The sequence below is a fragment of the Pecten maximus genome, chromosome 2, assembly GCF_902652985.1.
Source record: "Pecten maximus chromosome 2, xPecMax1.1, whole genome shotgun sequence".
Taxonomy (NCBI): Eukaryota; Metazoa; Mollusca; class Bivalvia; order Pectinida; family Pectinidae; genus Pecten; species Pecten maximus.
In genome coordinates this window covers 41806436-41825150 of record NC_047016.1, presented here as the reverse complement: position 1 = coordinate 41825150, position 18715 = coordinate 41806436, and the positions used below count along the sequence as shown (strand labels likewise).

The window sequence follows — 18715 nt, the reverse complement described above, 5'->3', positions numbered from 1 at the left end:
TTATCTATGATTTCTGATCGAAGGAGTCACAGAGCTAGAGGACTAGATCTAGCTAGAGGAGATGGAAGGAGTCACAGAGCTAGAGGACTAGATCTAGCTAGAGGAGATCGAAGGAGTCACAGAGCTAGAGGACTAGATCTTGCTAGAGGAGATCGAAGGAGTCACAGAGCTAGAGGACTAGATCTAGCTAGAGGAGATCGAAGGAGTCACAGAGCTAGAGGACTAGATCTAGCTAGAGGAGATCGAAGGAGTCACAGAGCTAGAGGACTAGATCTAGCTAGAGGAGATGGAAGGAGTCACAGAGCTAGAGGACTAGATCTAGCTAGAGGAGATGGAAGGAGTCACAGAGCTAGAGGACTAGATCTAGCTAGAGGAGATGGAAGGAGTCACAGAGCTAGAGGACTAGATCTAGCTAGAGGAGATGGAAGGAGTCACAGAGCTAGAGGACTAGATCTAGCTAGAGGAGATGGAAGGAGTCACAGAGCTAGAAGACTAGATCTAGCTAGAGGAGATCGAAGGAGTCACAGAGCTAGAGGACTAGATCTAGCTAGAGGAGATGGAAGGAGTCACAGAGCTAGAGGACTAGATCTAGCTAGAGGAGATCGAAGGAGTCACAGAGCTAGAGGACTTAGATCTAGCTAGAGGAGATGGAAGGAGTCACAGAGCTAGAGGACTAGATCTAGCTAGAGGAGATCGAAGGAATCACAGAGCTAGAGGACTAGATCTAGCTAGAGGAGATGGAAGGAGTCACAGAGCTAGAGGACTAGATCTAGCTAGAGGAGATGGAAGGAGTCACAGAGCTAGAGGACTAGATCTAGCTAGAGGAGATGGAAGGAGTCACAGAGCTAGAGGACTAGATCTAGCTAGAGGAGATGGAAGGAGTCACAGAGCTAGAGGACTAGATCTAGCTAGAGGAGATCGAAGGAGTCACAGAGCTAGAGGACTAGATCTAGCTAGAGGAGATGGAAGGAGTCACAGAGCTAGAGGACTAGATCTAGCTAGAGGAGATGGAAGGAGTCACAGAGCTAGAGGACTAGATCTAGCTAGAGGAGATGGAAGGAGTCACAGAGCTAGAGGACTAGATCTAGCTAGAGGAGATGGAAGGAGTCACAGAGCTAGAGGACTAGATCTAGCTAGAGGAGATGGAAGGAGTCACAGAGCTAGAGGACTAGATCTAGCTAGAGGAGATGGAAGGAGTCACAGAGCTAGAGGACTAGATCTAGCTAGAGGAGATCGAAGGAGTCACAGAGCTAGAGGACTAGATCTAGCTAGAGGAGATGGAAGGAGTCACAGAGCTAGAGGACTAGATCTAGCTAGAGGAGATGGAAGGAGTCACAGAGCTAGAGGACTAGATCTAGCTAGAGGAGATGGAAGGAGTCACAGAGCTAGAGGACTAGATCTAGCTAGAGGAGATGGAAGGAGTCACAGAGCTAGAGGACTAGATCTAGCTAGAGGAGATGGAAGGAGTCACAGAGCTAGAGGACTAGATCTAGCTAGAGGAGATCGAAGGAGTCACAGAGCTAGAGGACTAGACCTAGCTAGAGGAGATCGAAGGAGTCACAGAGCTAGAGGACTAGATCTAGCTAGAGGAGACGTCGACATGTACAGTTAGATGTATTGGTTACATTATCAGAATCAGTAATCAGAAACTTTTAATCGATCAGTTATCATTTATTATTATTTTTCGAAATTTAGCACAGATTTGCACTTTTGTAGAAAAATTATGTACATATATGTACATCTCAAGTATATTTATTACACATCTTGGCCTTTGTTATCAATATTTTAAATACTAACACAAACAAAGCAATTTAGGACTGTTAATAATTTAAATCTCATTATATAATTAATTGCTTGTATGAATAAATCGTTAAAATATAACATCTGATTCACCAACATTACAATTATTATGCAAAACCGAATATTTAAGAACACTTCCAGTAATATCTGATTAATAGCCGTTCAAAACCATTATTGGTGATGTTTTTTTTTTCCATCTTATTTAATTTTCTTATTAATTAACTAGTTAATTAAGTCAGTTTAACAAACTTTACCTTAATATGCAGTTTGTTTACTCTCTAATATAGAAATGAGGTACAGATTAATTTATAGCTAGTATTCAAAAACTCAAAACATACACTTTCGCATCTCATTATCAACATCTAATTACAATCCAAATACTTGACATATATATTTGTGGATGATTTTTATCAAGTATTTACCTTTTCAGATCAGTTACATACTCAATTTGCACTCCATGCAGATTTATGTTATATAGATACATATACATATTGCATCTTGACCTTTGTCCCCTGGTCATAACCTTTACAAATCCGGGGGGAAAATCTTTGGCTGGTATTGATTATGATGCCATGTTCAATGAAATGTTGACATATTACAGGAAAAGTCAATATTCTTTATTATTATCTTTGAATCCAGATCTGTATAAATGCTGACAGCACTTATTCTCGTTACAACATCAATTATTCAACATGGTTTGATAACTAGGTTACACAACACTACATAGATAGGAACAGGTAAAACATGATTTGTTAATTAAAACCATACATGCCTGAATGAGATTTATGGTAAATTGAAAGTTTTGACATTTAGGATTGATGTGTTTTTGAGTACAGCTCGCTCATGATCAGGTACATATATATACCTTCGTAGCTGAGATAATGTACAATTTGAACTTTGACGACTGGGTGTGTTTGTATAACCAAGATTAACAAAATACATTGCATAATCTGCATCTCTTTGGAGGACTACATTTTTTACAATATTATTCTGTTAAGAGTTAAAAACAAACTTGGCTATATACATCAACAGTGTACTGCGTTGACATTCATCATAAATGCCTGGAGGCGAAGTTTGCAAAGGGACATAACTCATGTTAATTGGTGTCGGAAAATAGAGTCACATCGTGTTGACTGCGTCACATTATTTTTTATTGTTAATTGCCTGTTACGCAGGAGTTTCAAAAGAATCATTACTGCTTACCGATGGACAAATACATATAGTGTCTATATCTTTAGTTAAATGTGAATCCAAAATCCATAACAATGTACAGGATCGCACATAATATCTAAATCTCCAAACATATACACAATTTCTAAATCTCCAAATATATATCACAAATTTTGAAATAGCCAAACAATCATTATTATTATTATATATAAACGTATAAATTATATGCGAGAAGATACATTGACAACAATAAAAATTATTGACACTAGTATATATGGTACAGTGATACTTGTGTATCATATTACAAGATGATTTAACTTCAGTATGGAATATTTGTATAAACATGCATGCTCATTATATGCTACATTAAAGACTGACAGCCTCCCTTTAAAGAAATATTTATCATTCCATCTGTGTTTACTTTGATAACAAGCCTGCAGGCCTATATACATGTACACCATGCATGCATATAATGACACAACATCAGTTATCTTATCTCGAGTCACGATCAACAAGCGATCATGTAATCCTCTGTTTTCACGATCAACAAGCGATGATTACAACCACAGCCCCTTAAAGAGTTATAATCCCCTGTTTTCATGATCAACAAGTGTTGATTACAACCACAGCCCCTTAAAGAGTTATAATCCCCTGTTTTCATGATCAACAAGTGTTGATTACAACCACAGCCCCTTACAGAGTTATAATTCCCTGTTTTCACGATCAACAAGCGATGATTACAACCACAGCCCCTTAAAGAGTTATAATCCCCTGTTTTCATGATCAACAAGTATTGATTACAACCACAGCCCCTTACAGAGTTATAATTCCCTGTTTTCACGATCAACAAGCGATGATTACAACCACAGCCCCTTAAAGAGTTATAATCCCCTGTTTTCATGATCAACAAGCAATGATTACAACCACAGCCCCTTACAAAGTTATAATTCCCTGTTTTCACGATCAACAAGCGATGATTACAACCACAGCCCCTTAAAGAGTTATAATCCCCTGTTTTCATGATCAACAAGCGATGATTACAACCACAGCCCCTTACAGAGTTATAATCCTGTTTTCACAATCAACAAGCGATGATTACAACCACGGCCCCTTACAGAGTTATAATCCCCTGTTTTCATGATCAACAAGTGATTATTTCTACTACAGCCCCTTACAGAGTTATTATCCTCTGTTTTCGTGATCAACAAGCGATGATTACAACCACAGCCCCTTACAGAGTTATAATCCTGTTTTCACAATCAACAAGCGATGATTACAACCACAGCCCCTTACAGAGTTATAATCCCCTGTTTTCATGATCAACAAGTGATTATTTCTACTACAGCCCCTTACAGAGTTATTATCCTCTGTTTTCGTGATCAACAAGCGATGATTACAACCACAGCCCCTTACAGAGTTATAATTCCCTGTTTTCACGATCAACAAGCGCTGATTACAACCACAGCCCCTTACAGAGTTATCATTACAAATTTACCTAAATTGGACTGTTGTCACAATCTTCAGGCCATCATTATACAGCCACAGTCCTTACAGAGTTATATAATTAATCTTACTTGACTGTTGATACATATAAATTGACAAAACGCAACAGAACAAAGAAGTATTTTGTATGTCATTGATGTACAAACACTATAAAAATCATTGTGTCATCATTTGTCAACATGGAGACCAGAATTGAGTTGTTAATCATCTGCGGTTAGACATGATGTATAAAGAAACAGGAAGTTCTTTTTATAACCTGACGGAGAACAAAGAATTACACAACAATATCTTACATATGGAACACAACTGTCTAGTCTATGGATTTTAGTGAGCTCGGGCATCTGGTGAACTAGCTACAAAACAAAACTATAAGTTCATAAATCTTGGATAAAACAGAAAAAAGTGCATTATCACTTGGTCGGATTTTTTTTGTTTTTGTTTCTTTTTCGGGTGGGTGGGTGGGTGGTTGGGGGGGCTACCTGAGTAAGTTGATGATTTCAGCATGCATTATTTTCTTAATAGGCATTTCATACTAAAATGTCATTATATTTCATTATACATCAATCAATTGATCACTTTATCCATCATGCTGTAATAACCCCGAGATCCACACATAATCTTTAACTCAAATCAGAAAGAAGGTTGACTAGCTTATATGCAGGACGATCATATTTCCTTAATCCTGGGCTAGGCAATTTATTACACACATAAATAGATCGTGATTTCAACAGACAGAGATTAAAGACAAGAGACAAAAACTGTCTTCGTTATATATTGTCATTTGTATCATGTCCAGATACGAAATACAAAGAATTTAATTTAGGATATATATGTAGCACTCCTGCTCGTTTTGTTTTCATTAAATAAATGTTTGCACAACAAAACCATTAAAACTACAAAAAGAAAGCTTATATCTATGATCATTTTATATTATAATAAGTATATGTACAATATACACTGTGTTAAACAAGAGACCCAGAGGGCCTGTATCGCTCACCTGGATATTTTAGTGATTATGGCAAAATTTTACACTCCCATATGCATTTACAAGTTAAATTACAAATTACTTTCCCAATTTGGGATCTGTATGTCACTCAATCATGCGGTATCATGCATTGCTGTCAACTCTTTTCTTCAACCAACATGTTTGACATTTGGACTTTAAAAACAATCGCAATTTTGCTGGGCTAATGGAAATGTAAATACCAGTATAAATATTTATTAGCTTTGATTTGATTTATTTACACCTTAAATACCTTCCCCAATAACAGCCACAGTAATTGTCAGAGATCCACAATGACCTTGACCTTTATACCCAAATTATAATTACTTTTGACCAATTGCGATTGACCTTGACCTTTTGATTAATTTGTTATATTATTAGTGGATCCGGACCAGGTGGTGAGCTGAATACTTCCCGATGGGCAGATAACTGATGTACTCCTACGTGTATACCGTGTAACAAAGAAAATGAGACAATTAACCGAAGGGATCATTAAATTAATGCAGATGTATGCAGACTATGCACTATTGTGACAGGGTTCAGAATATAATCAGAAAATATTAATTAAACAGTTTATGTTCTGATTATAAGTAAATGATTTAAACAAAAATGTTGTGTTACACTCTTTTAACTTAAGGATAACCAACTTTCAAGTTCCTACCTTAAATTGGTATGTGTTAGAATGTGTTGTTGTATCTCGATGCATAACAGTTTAGTCCAACCGACCATGTGTACATGCATACACACGTGCCTTTAGAGTTTTATGTATACAGACTTATCACCTCAGGATTCCTAGGTTAATCAATTCCTGTGCTGTACTACGACTACCTTCCTCAGAGGAAGTCTGTGTTCATTATACTCTCTCTGACTCTTTACACTCCAGAGATAATTAATGAGAAAACACACACACTCCCCCCCCCCCCCTCCCCCCCCTTCTGTCATTACTCACAGCTATATCACTGGTGACGTCCCAAGCCAAAAATTACACTAACCAGCAGCCGCCTGAGAAGACTCTCATCTGAGTCATCAATTAATATCACGGAGACTTCACAACTTTTTTTAATTCAATATAAACTTGAACTTATTAGCATATATATATACAGTGTACATTTACATTATTTTTCAGTTCAATAGGATTAAGCTGATTTCAAATTCAAATTTAATGAAATTATCTCGAAGTAAACGAATGCGTTTGATGTAAGCTTGATACACTGTTCACACACATGTCGATTTGTATGTAGAGTATATTGTGGTTGCTAGCTGTACAGTAAGGGTGAGGTACATGTTCCCTGGAGCAGCACACTGGCGCCTGGGAAGTTTAACATAACCGATCCTGATGTACATAGAGACTAGTGATATTGATAGACAATGGCAGACACATACAGACGATCTATCATCTAACAAACAGATTAAAGAAATCATCACTGGGCAGGACCTATACAACTTGTTTTTGATTTCAGCAAATTTGCTAAGAACTCAAACTGTTCTTTCAATTATTGTATATATGTTTTTAATATTTTTGATTATATTGATAAATAGAATTTAACTTAGATCAATCCCTTTATCGGATATAACTATAAGATTTTAGTTCAGTAAATAGATATATTGATTCTGTGTCCATGTTAAACATTTTATATATGCCTATATATATAATCTAGTATTATTACATGTCTTGACGATTGGCCTGATGCATATGCAGCTAGCTAGTCTTCACATTGCTACTTGTTTAACGTCCTATTAACAGCCAGGGTCATTTAAGGATGTGCCAGGTTTTGGAGGTGGAGGAAAGCCGGAGTACCCGGAGAAAAACCACCGGCCTACGGTCAGTACCCGGCAACTGCCCCACGTAGGTTTCGAACTCGCAACCCAGAGGTGGAGGGCTAGTGATAAAGTGTCGGTACACCTTAACCACTATCCCACCGCAGCCCCTCACATTGCTAATGGTACCATACAAAATGTAATACAATTTTTTCTTATTTATTCTTTTAAATATAGTTGCCAAATTTTAATATCAAAACATACTTTGTAACAACCTGAGGTTATTTACATCTTGGTAAGTTCCCTACATGCAACACACAAAAAATCGCGAAATTTGTTCACGCACTCTCTCCCCATTTTGGATGTGGAATGAGGGAGATCTACCTCAATGGCGGTTTCAAGAGGTTGACATGTAATTGTTTTGATCATGTTTACAATATAGTATCTGTCTGAAGTCAAAGCTGTGACATACATATACTAGTTGCCTGTCTGATTGACCAAGGTGTTCTCTATATAAGATTGATGACCTAGTGATCATTTGATTACCAGGGGTGAACCTGTCAGATGTTTGTCTCCAGTAAATCAACCACCAATATATACATGTACACGATTCCCCTATAAACACTCTATAGAGATACAAGGATATCAAATTTTACACTGCAGCAATTATAGAATTGACACAATGTTATAACTGTAATAAATAATTGACTATGCAGTGATACCTGAAAAACAACACACGTGATGCAATCAATATGTTTATTGTTTAAAACTTCTTTTAGTTTCTGGTATGTGGTCTTGACTAATATCAATAGTCATTAATAAATGAAAGAAGCCAATATATATAAATCTGGCTTTTTAAATCTAAATATATATATGCTATACATCTGTCTGTAGCAAATATGACATAATTAATCCATATGTGTATAAAATCTCATCGTTACTTCACTGAATTCAGCTGGTAGTACTGTTAATGTTAAAATCAAAGAACCGTTACATTGAACATTACATTTAAATATAACATTAGCTTCAATACAATACGGTACTTCAATGTGAAAGTACTGTAAATGAAGCATAAAATATGCCTCGACTTAATATAAAGAACCGGGTATATTGTGAAAAAAAACAACAACAAACAAACAAAAAATCTTACATAATTTGAGTTGTATATCTATAGCTATATATATAGTTTACTTTGCTGTGTCCTTGATCTCACTGATAGATCGCTGTGTTATTATGGTGTGATGATAAAATCCACTGGCCCTGAACACAATCTTCATATATATACATGATATTAATGTAAACATGGAGGCCGATGAGTAGAGGTCAATTTACAGTAATGAAGGCGAAGTATCCATTACAGATAAACCGTACACTACAGCTGGATATATCCAGTATCATGAGCTCACATAGGCCTTGTGACATTACTATAGTCAAAGTCCCTAGTAATGAGTTTTAGGATTATCAGCATTCAGGTATAATTACTAGTACATATATATCATGCTCAAGGTTCATCAATGAATTCATATTTGGAATTAGATGTTGTTGCCAAGTGAATTAATCTCTTTCAATGACCGGGGATATTTAATTTTCATTCCATTTTGCGCAGTGGGACCAAATTTGTACTTTCGGAAAAAAAAAAAAAAAAACCAATACACTGGTTTTTTTTTTGTTTTCTTGATGAAAATGCCTTTCTCTCTCTCTTTATCTCTTCTCAAGCATATTTGATACCATCTGCAGCTGGCAAGTCAGTATCTTGAAAATGGCCTTCATAATGACAATTCCCTGGCACATATACCAGAATCAGCTGGTTAACTGGGCTAAAATCTCAAGATGATATGTGGCATCATTAATGTATATCCCCTTTAACCAAAAAATATCATATTCAATATTTTCGGGTTTTAATAAGGATGTGAAGTAACATGGTCAATTCAACCAATATGGTAGAAGCATATGTACACTTTTTGGGCGTATATACACTTTGTAATTTTGCAAACCTATAACTGTATCTCAGACGTCAGTCACAAACAATTTTTTCTCTCTATTGTTTCATATTATTTATAATACACCAAGTAAAACAATCATCAATTTTATTCAATATTTGAAATGTCCATTTTTAGATTCAAATGATGATAAAGCAATGTACTTGTATGATTCCAATTTTGCAACAAATTCATTCATTATTAATTTTCATCATAATTATTATGATGGAACTGTAATTTTGTCAGGTCAAATTTTCTGAGGTTACTCTAATTTAGGTATCTTGTACATAAAAACACAAATGTGAGTTTGGTCAGGTTTTACTTCAATATAAGATGACAAATGTACATGTATATATATATATATATCTGCAGGAAATGCTATGTATGTACATACTGTATACCGATATATTCAATCATTATGGATCCAGATTGTGTACATACTTGCTAGATTAACAGGATGTAGTCTGATATTTCAACATGTCATCTAATATTACAGACAATTCTCGCGGTAATAAATTTCTCCAAGTAGCTGTTGACACATGGTAGCGTTCACATATCATGTACACAAACAACAATTTTCAATGACTTTATGCATGAAGGCCATTAGCAATTTTTTTTTATTATATATAGCTAGAGCTTATATTAAGAGCCATGATGAGGAGTGTACATATTCACAATCAATACTTATCTGCCATCAATTCTTTATCGGCTCTACCTCAAATGTACCATTCGAGTATCGTTAATAAGAACTGTACATAATTCAGCATAATGATAACCTTACCTGTCTGTTATATGAATCTGTCCTCATTTTTTACAGCATTAATCATCTATTTTTCTTTGATGTTTATGCATGTGACTTTTTATTCTGGATATTTGCTGAAAATCTTATTTATCTGTGAAATCACATTTATGTCTAGATCTGATGTCCCTCGCTGTGGCCACCAACAGCAATTAATTTTGTAATCTCACCAACACAGGAACACAAACCTCGACATTTTTTTTTGGTAAACATGCAAGTTCCTGCTTCCACTTTGATGAAAATGGAGCTGTAAGCTTGAGCTAAAATAAAAAGTTAGCCAAAGACCATAACATCCAAATTTGCAGAAAAACAATGTTGAATTTTCATGCAAATTTCCGGCATCCTGTATATGTCAATGACCAGCTAGAAAAAGCAGGGCAAACTACGCCAAATTTACTTTTTAACCTAATTCGTGACACGATGGATGAGAGTAAAATGTTTATATTCTTCTGAGAACGTTGTGGTGAGAACAAGGGAAAAAAATAAATTCAGAATTCACATAAAATGCTGTTGGATCGTAAAAATCTCAGGCAGTCCTGGATCGATCCACAAACTCCGCATCTGAAGCTTGGGTAAGATGAGCACATTTTACACTGCAATGTCACCTCACTACAACTGTACTAGTGCAGTCGAACTGACTGGACTATCAATTGGAGGATGCAATAGCTCAGAGAGTTAGTTTAAATTTGTCAGCCATGTAATATAAACTCATGTGGAGATCAAGAGGGGCGTGGTTCGACACTCCCTACACCCGTCTGTGTTTCGACACTCCCTACACCCATCTGTGGTTCGACACTCCCTACACCCGTCTGTGGTTCGACACTCCCTACACCCGTCTGTGTTTCGACACTCCCTGAACACCCGTCTGTGTTTCGACACTCCCTACACCCGTCTGTGTTTCGACACTCCCTACACCCGTCTGTGTATCGACACTCCCTACACCCGTCTGTGGTTCGACACTCCCTACACCCGTCTGTGTTTCGACACTCCCTACACCCGTCTGTGTTTCGACACTCCCTACACCCGTCTGTGGTTCGACACTCCCTACACCCGTCTGTGTTTCGACACTCCCTACAACCGTCTGTGTTTCGACACTCCCTACACCCGTCTGTGTTTCGACACTCCCTACACCTGTCTGTGTTTCGACACTCCCTACACCCGTCTGTGTTTCGACACTCCCTACACCTGTTTGTGTTTCGACACTCCCTACACCCGTCTGTGTTTCGACACTCCCTACACCCGTCTGTGTTTCGACACTCCCTACACCCGTCTGTGTTTCGACACTCCCTGAACACCCGTCTGTGTTTCGACACTCCCTACACCCGTCTGTGTTTCGACACTCCCTACACCTGTCTGTGTTTCGACACTCCCTACACCTGTCTGTGTTTCGACACTCCCTACACCCGTCTGTTTGTGTTTCTCGGGAAGCTGAGAAATGGGCCAGTCTGTTCTGTTGTGGTTGTGTCCTTGGGCAAAAAAATAACCCTAATTGCTCTGGATGGTATGTAGTGGGCATGTTTTTCAGTGAGGTAGTCACCAACTACTACATTAAGACCCTGCCTCTAAATAATCCTTGCTGTTCACGGGGCAATGAACCCAGCAAACAAAGTTCAGTGCAATATATATATATATAACACCAAATTTAGCTTGCCGTCGCAACTTCCAAGCTGAAATTACTATATCATGAATGTTGCAACTGCATTCAACTTGCTATCAATTTATTAACAGAAGAGGGTTTTTTAATTTAACTTGTCATTACTTGTAATTGTGGAAAAAAATCATTGCAATGAATTGTGATAATCTAATATGCAAATTAATGCATCATTACACAGCTAGCTGAGTAAATTGATTTTCCAAATAAAGCCACATATTCCTATCAGTACCGAGTATAGACCTGCATGATCAACATTAGTACAGAGAATGGCATTAACTTGCCAAATGATGGACATTTCACATGAACACAGATGTTTATTGTCTTCAGCTATCAATTTACACCAGCTGGTCACTGGAATTTATCGACAGCTAATTTTGCTAATCACCTTTTAATGAAGCAGACTATCTCAAACATTTACTTTAGAGGAAATGATCATCAGGAGTCTACTGAATTAATAAAGTTTTATTTTGTGACAGATAAAATGGCTTGTACCTGCAGTGTAGATGTAAAAATAAGAGTACTTATATTGTCCTAAAACCAAACAAGAGGCCCATGGGCCTTAACGGTCACCTGACTTAAAAAAAAATAAAGACTCAAGTCATGAGTACTAATTAATTAGAAAATGAAATAGCAGTACTGAGCATAAATGTGCAATTTTGATGTTGACCATGGTGGCTACCTTTGATTTCTGGTCCCCAGCCCGAAAAATAAGAACACTTTGTCAGGGCCTGATCTCCTGATCTTATCTGGCAAGTTTGATCATGAGCTGATACCCACTGGTGGAACTTGAGATTAAGCCTGAAATATGCTTCAAGATGGCAGCCATCTTGAATTTCAGACAATATGAAAAAAAAGACTTAGTCAAGACCATCTCAGAATCATTTCAGGTAAGTAAAGTTTGAGCCGAATCCTTCTGATGTAACTTAACTTAAGAAGATTGAAATGTGATTTTCAAGATGGCCGCTATATGGAAGCCATTGTGGATTTCAGACAGGCCCTAAAAATATCAACACTTGGTCAGGATCATTTCAGAAGGATGGATGGGTGGTACAAGTCCTTTCATCTAGGTGGCCAGGGTGTGATCCCCGATTGTACGTGAAAAGGTATGGGGTCACTTGAATTGCTCAACCACGCTGGTTTTCCCTGGGTTCAAGATGATAGTCTTTGTACTATGGCCATCTTGGATTTTGGATTTTACCAGTAAATAACAACACTTGATCAGGACCATCTCCGCATCATTTCAGGCAAGTCTGAGCTGAATGATGGGCCCACTCGAGATGAAGTTGAATTTATACGAAAAGTTTATAGATATATTGGTGCACTGCATGCAGACTGCAGCCAACGATGGATGATGGACGTTGGACGAAGCAAAATGACTGAAAGCATTCTTGAACCTTCAGGACAGATGATCTAATAAAAGCCTAATTAAATATTTAGAATTATTCTCATGAAAAAAAGTCCTGTATGATAATTTGAATTATAATACTGTACATGTACACCATGGCCAACATGCAGTGCATATATACTTTTCAATATTAAGATGTGCTGCAAGAATTCGAAGGGCCTGGCATTATTACAGGTAAAGAGATATTTTTTTTAAATGACCATCATGCATAGGTAGTGTGAATAGATTCATACCAAAGAAATTCCACAATAATGTAACTTTTCTTACTTTTCTTACTTTAACATATGGTATTGCTGAAATGCGACTGTCCCGGTTTTCTACCAGCAAATTCAAAAACTTCAAAAATGTTTTACTTCATCAATTTAATATCTAAGCATATGCATGCTATACAAACATTGATTTATATATATACATTCAATTTCTCTACTAACTGGTTCAACATGTAAAGATTTTATCTGGGTCAACTTTGAACCACTAGGCAATTGCAACTGTACATTATCTTTTTTATATCAGTACTATATATATATCTTAGCTGAGTGAAGGACAGCTCTATATCTAGTTTGATGGAATAAAACATTGACAACATATATATATAGGTTACTGTACTGTTCAAGGCCCCTTGAGAAGATCTAGAGATAGCGTTGGGATAAAATTCCTAAAATGATGTTAAGAATTTGGCAATTGTGAAGATCTATAATCTGGCACGCTCAGTATGCATTACATGTTGTAGAACACAGCATGTCTATATATATATATATCTATGACAAAATGTATACTCTCTCCTAGGTAAACCAAAGAAATTTCTGGATAAATATCAGATGCATGCTGATCATGAACAGCAACACACGTCAATCAAGTCATATAGGTGTATGAGTCTACATTTTGGTGAATTCACAAGAAAAATATCTGAAACATCATTTGCTTTTTTTATTTTACATCTTAATTTCTTTTTCACTTGTCATTTTTTTTTACACACAGGCTCACGTACAGGAAATCCCAAGTCTACAGGCACACAGGAAATCCCAAGTCTGTATGTGTTAACGTTGTATGGCTATAGGTCTACTGATCATAAAACGTTTTTGTATTTGGCATTGAATTTTCTGCTTGTACATTATATTAATTCAAAAAAAAAAAAAAATTCCGCATATACTGCATTACATCTCCAAAATCTTTTAGTTATTTGTTTGAAGGACTTTTAGCCCTGGGGATTCATATTTTGTATTACCTTGAGGTATACATATATAATGTAGTTGACTTGTTTACTTTAAATTTCTGACAAGTTGTGTCACTGTCAACAAACTTGTACAAATTGTCATTGCAATAAAAAATGGTAAATATATATACATGCATGCATGTACATGTAATGGACCAGCTTTGAAATTTTAAGGGTGATTTAAACAATCTACAGCTGTAAAAACTAAAATTGTTAAACCTTTTGTCATATTGTAAATAGTTTTGTTCCATACCAATCTGATCATGTCATCTCAACAGTAAAATTTTCTCTATTTCAAATTTTCTTTCACCTGCCTCATTAATATTGAATCTCCAACCAATTGAGAACGTTATATGTAGTGCCGAGTGCATTTACCGGAGTTGAGATGATAGTCAGACTAGCTACGTATACCCTATCACATGTAAGGTACATGTACAAGGGTTTGGGTTCTAATTAGTTTCCATTGAAATATACACTCCAATTATCGATTAATTTGAGGATCGGTATATTTCATCTGGCCATTACTGGAATACCTTGGAGATGGGTGGACTTTAATGAAATTATGATATTTAATTATGCACATATAATGACAATTAATGTACGTCCATGAAACTTTTGGACATTAATTCTTATAGAATTCATTATTTATTTTACTTTATATCCTACTTCAGTTAATGAATCCTCACTGACATTATGACTTAAGGATTTGTGCCTTTTTTCAGATTCGATCCCAATAAAAGGAAGTAATATGTAGGTAAAAGTAGTTATTGGATAAACAAACTCCAGATATCGCTATACATCAGACAGACTGATATATACAAGCCCACAATTTGTCCATGTACACAATGTGTATTGTAAATGTCCTCTCCTTTTTATATGGTCACAGTCATGTATAAACATTTGTATGCCATGTCCAGGGACGTTATGTGTCCATAAACAATCTGAAAGGCCGTTATATCATCAATAGGCCCGAGGACACAATGTCTCAAGTCAGGATAACCAGTTTATGGTTCATAATAAGACATTTTATATAGGAAAGACATCTTCCTCATTCCAAAGGTTATACACTCGCGATCAGTTATCTTCTCTCCAGATCGTGAATATAATGTATGCACCCCTTGAAATTCAAGGATCAATGTAAAAAGATTTACTTCAAATTCTTAAATCAAATGAAAAGAGGCCTTATATATATACATCCAGTTCTACAGATCGACAGAACAAAATATATGTAATAATATGTTATCAATAATTACGTAATTACATCTGTTACTAATGTGAGTCAATGCAGGAATTTTAAGTGGAAAGCAGGGTTTTTTTCAGTAAATTATTAATGTTTGGGGATAAATTTTTAAAATTTTAAATGCATGAGCCCATGCATATCAGCCTCAAAAATCACGGGAAAGTTCTGTATTGATTTGTATCATATCACCAAAAATTGTTTTCATTGCGTGTGCTTCCTTGAATGATTCCTCTGGCAAACATGTGGTTTATCATCACACACACTAGTTCGTCCAGGACAGTAGTATACAGTGTTATTGTCTACCTTTCATTTCAATCATGCTGCTAATCAATAATACCTCAGAACGACAATATATTTAAATAAGAATGTGCTGATCAATAGCATTAAATCAGCTTTAAAAATACACAGAAAACTATGTTCATGTACATCCTTATGATTAATTATAACGAATCTACATTTTTGTTTGATATCAAGATAGAATACATGTACCTGGAACACATACTCATCCCCGTGGAAGGATAGAATTATGTTTTCACTTTTTGAATGTAGTAAAAATTATTCACTTCAAATTCTATCAAAATACTTTTAAAATTTCAGTGATCAATAATTGTAACTATAAATTTATACTGTATGGAAATCTGATAAAAGTTACATTTTGTTTATATATTACTCATGGCAATCAATCTACTGTATTTACTTTACTACCCAGATAAGTCAGAACTGCTGATCATGATGGGATACAACAAACAAATAGAGGTGTCAACCTGGCAGTGTCCTATCACCACCATCTCAGAAAGTTGATTTACTGACGTGGGAGACTATTGACTAACACTAGCAGTGTTTACTAGTATAAAGTAGCCCAAAACCAAATAACTGTTATACCAGTGTAAACTGCCAACTGATATGATGACTGTGTGGTGCCTGGGGATACATCTGTACAGGAAGCGGTTATAGTGTGATGATATCTCCTCAACAACTCACAGTTCTCATACTCATCATCTTGACTGGCATTAATTATCTATTGAGTTATAATGTTAAATCAACAAATGATCAAATTATACTAATAAATGATAACATATACACCTTTAATTCAATACCTATGACTTACGAAATAGCCCAAAATCATGGGTCAACTGCAGCTAGATGCTGTTTCAGTGATATATATATATGTCATGAATTAAATAACAGTTTTCATTAGGATAATTAAATGGCAAATTCAGGTATAAGGTTATTTTTAGGCTGTACTGGATATGATATTTGCCCAATATATTGTGTGAGGAATGGGTTGGTGTGGCTTGTACAGGCTGCTGTCACTCATGATCAGCTGACGGAGCATGCTTCTTTGGCTCAGGATCCGGAGGTAGAGCCATGGCTTATAATGCCGGAGACCCAGGTTCGATTCCTGTTGGGCACTTCACAGACAGGATTGCGTTTTTCCCTTGTCCAATTGGTTAAGAAAGGGAAAAGTATTCCTGACCATTCATAATGAAGTGCAGCTTAAATTAAACCTAATACATAGTATGTTAGATGAGAAGGCTAGCAGTCAACACTAGTTCTATATATACACTGTTTGATAAAACAAGTCAGTCATAATTATAAACTAATGACCATTAATTAACTTGGAGTGTTCGATGATATCATCGCTGATACAGGTTATCACAGAATTTTGTTTAGCAATGATATATATCTCACGATATAATTTTCAAATACTTGTCAGGACAGCGAAATCAGATAATCATGGAATAGTTTCTTGCCATTTTCTTTTGTTTACTAATACGTAAAATATACCATTAAGGATTATTTCAGTCACAAAATAAGTTAGAATGTAAATTCAGTTATGTTGGCACCTACCATGGCCAGTACCCGACAGCTGTCAGGTATTCTGCAGAATAACAAATCTGACTTCATACCTGCAGGCATGCAATCCAATGCAAACACATCAGACTTACATTCGTCTGGTACCTATAACTTAGGGATCTATTGGAGTTATACACACAGACCAAACTGTACCTTAAATCAGACAAATGTTGTGACCAAATAGACTTCACATCTTCCTAATCATTCCAATACAGCCTTTTGAATATCTGACAAGTGTATTACTGTGATATTGGATAAATTACAGTAATAATAATATATATACAACATTGAAACAGATGGTGATTCCCATCTTTACCACTAACTACAATGTATAAAATACAGATATAGAAATCTAGTAATGTAACACAAATAAGAGTAATTACCTAATTATACATTTAATGCACTGATCAAAACTGGAACCAGAAATAATTTTACATAATACACATTTGACATAACAGATGAATTAATCAATTACACCAGTTTGTGTCTGGGTTAAAAATATGAAAATTTATCGTATATCCTACTTCTGAACACAATGTTGTTATAAATCAGTAGATGGTACGTAGTTTAGTATATTGTAAACAGTAGGTTACCCTATTTATAGAATCTGATATTCATATTAAGACATATTCACACACTGGATGTAGATACATGCGATATCATAAACATTGTTGTTAGTCTATAATAATTGTTAACTATACCACGGAGATCAGAATCAACAATCATTTCATGTAAACAACAAGGATTACTCAAGAAAATGACCAGACAGGAGAAAACACGTTTTATCTACAGTTATGAAAATTCATACTTACGAGCTTCCATCACAATATTCAGTTATATCATAAGTGTAGAATACCCGCTACCCCATAACAGTCCAAGAATCTTACGTATGTGATCGGACACTTAGCCGAGTGGCCACTATCCATCAACTTCTGACAGATTTTGACAGAACTGACGACTGGAAAAACTATCAAACGCCCTCTGACCCAGATCGAACCGGAAGTACAAAATTTTGGAATATAAACTTATTTAACCGACGTAATTTATGTTATTTTGTTATAACATTTCAGCAGTAAACAATACAACAATGAAATTGCAAGAAGATTACATAATTTAATACCGAAAAAAAATATTTTTCTCATATAAAGACAAGTTAATAAAGAATAAAAGTAATATTCAAAACCGAAAGCGGAGAAGGAACCAAACTTCCGACAATCTGCCAATATATCAATCTTTTCCTTGATTCATAAGAATAAATCGATGTAACTTTTGTTAGCGTTTTATTCCGACGATAGTGAAACTTTCTTTATATTTTCATTTAATTGTTTTATCTT

At 35.8% G+C, this 18715-nt stretch overlaps 2 protein-coding genes across 3 annotated transcripts in view; one reads left to right on the top strand and one right to left on the bottom strand.

The window, feature by feature from the left end:
• The window catches only part of LOC117322124 (ecotropic viral integration site 5 ortholog-like), an 83026-nt gene extending 64682 nt beyond the window's left edge, over window positions 1-18344 (bottom strand). For both annotated transcript variants that reach the window (XM_033876884.1, XM_033876887.1), the window contains exon 1: window positions 18194-18344. The gene's annotated coding sequence lies outside the window, so the exon portion shown is untranslated. The remainder of the gene's footprint in view (window positions 1-18193) is intronic.
• Window positions 7-1612, top strand: LOC117343131 (protein qua-1-like). The gene is made up of 2 exons (XM_033905447.1): window positions 7-565; window positions 597-1612. Exons 1-2 carry the CDS (start codon window positions 7-9, stop codon window positions 1610-1612), a joined length of 1575 nt encoding a protein of 524 aa, XP_033761338.1.
• Window positions 18345-18715: the final 371 nt, after the last annotated feature.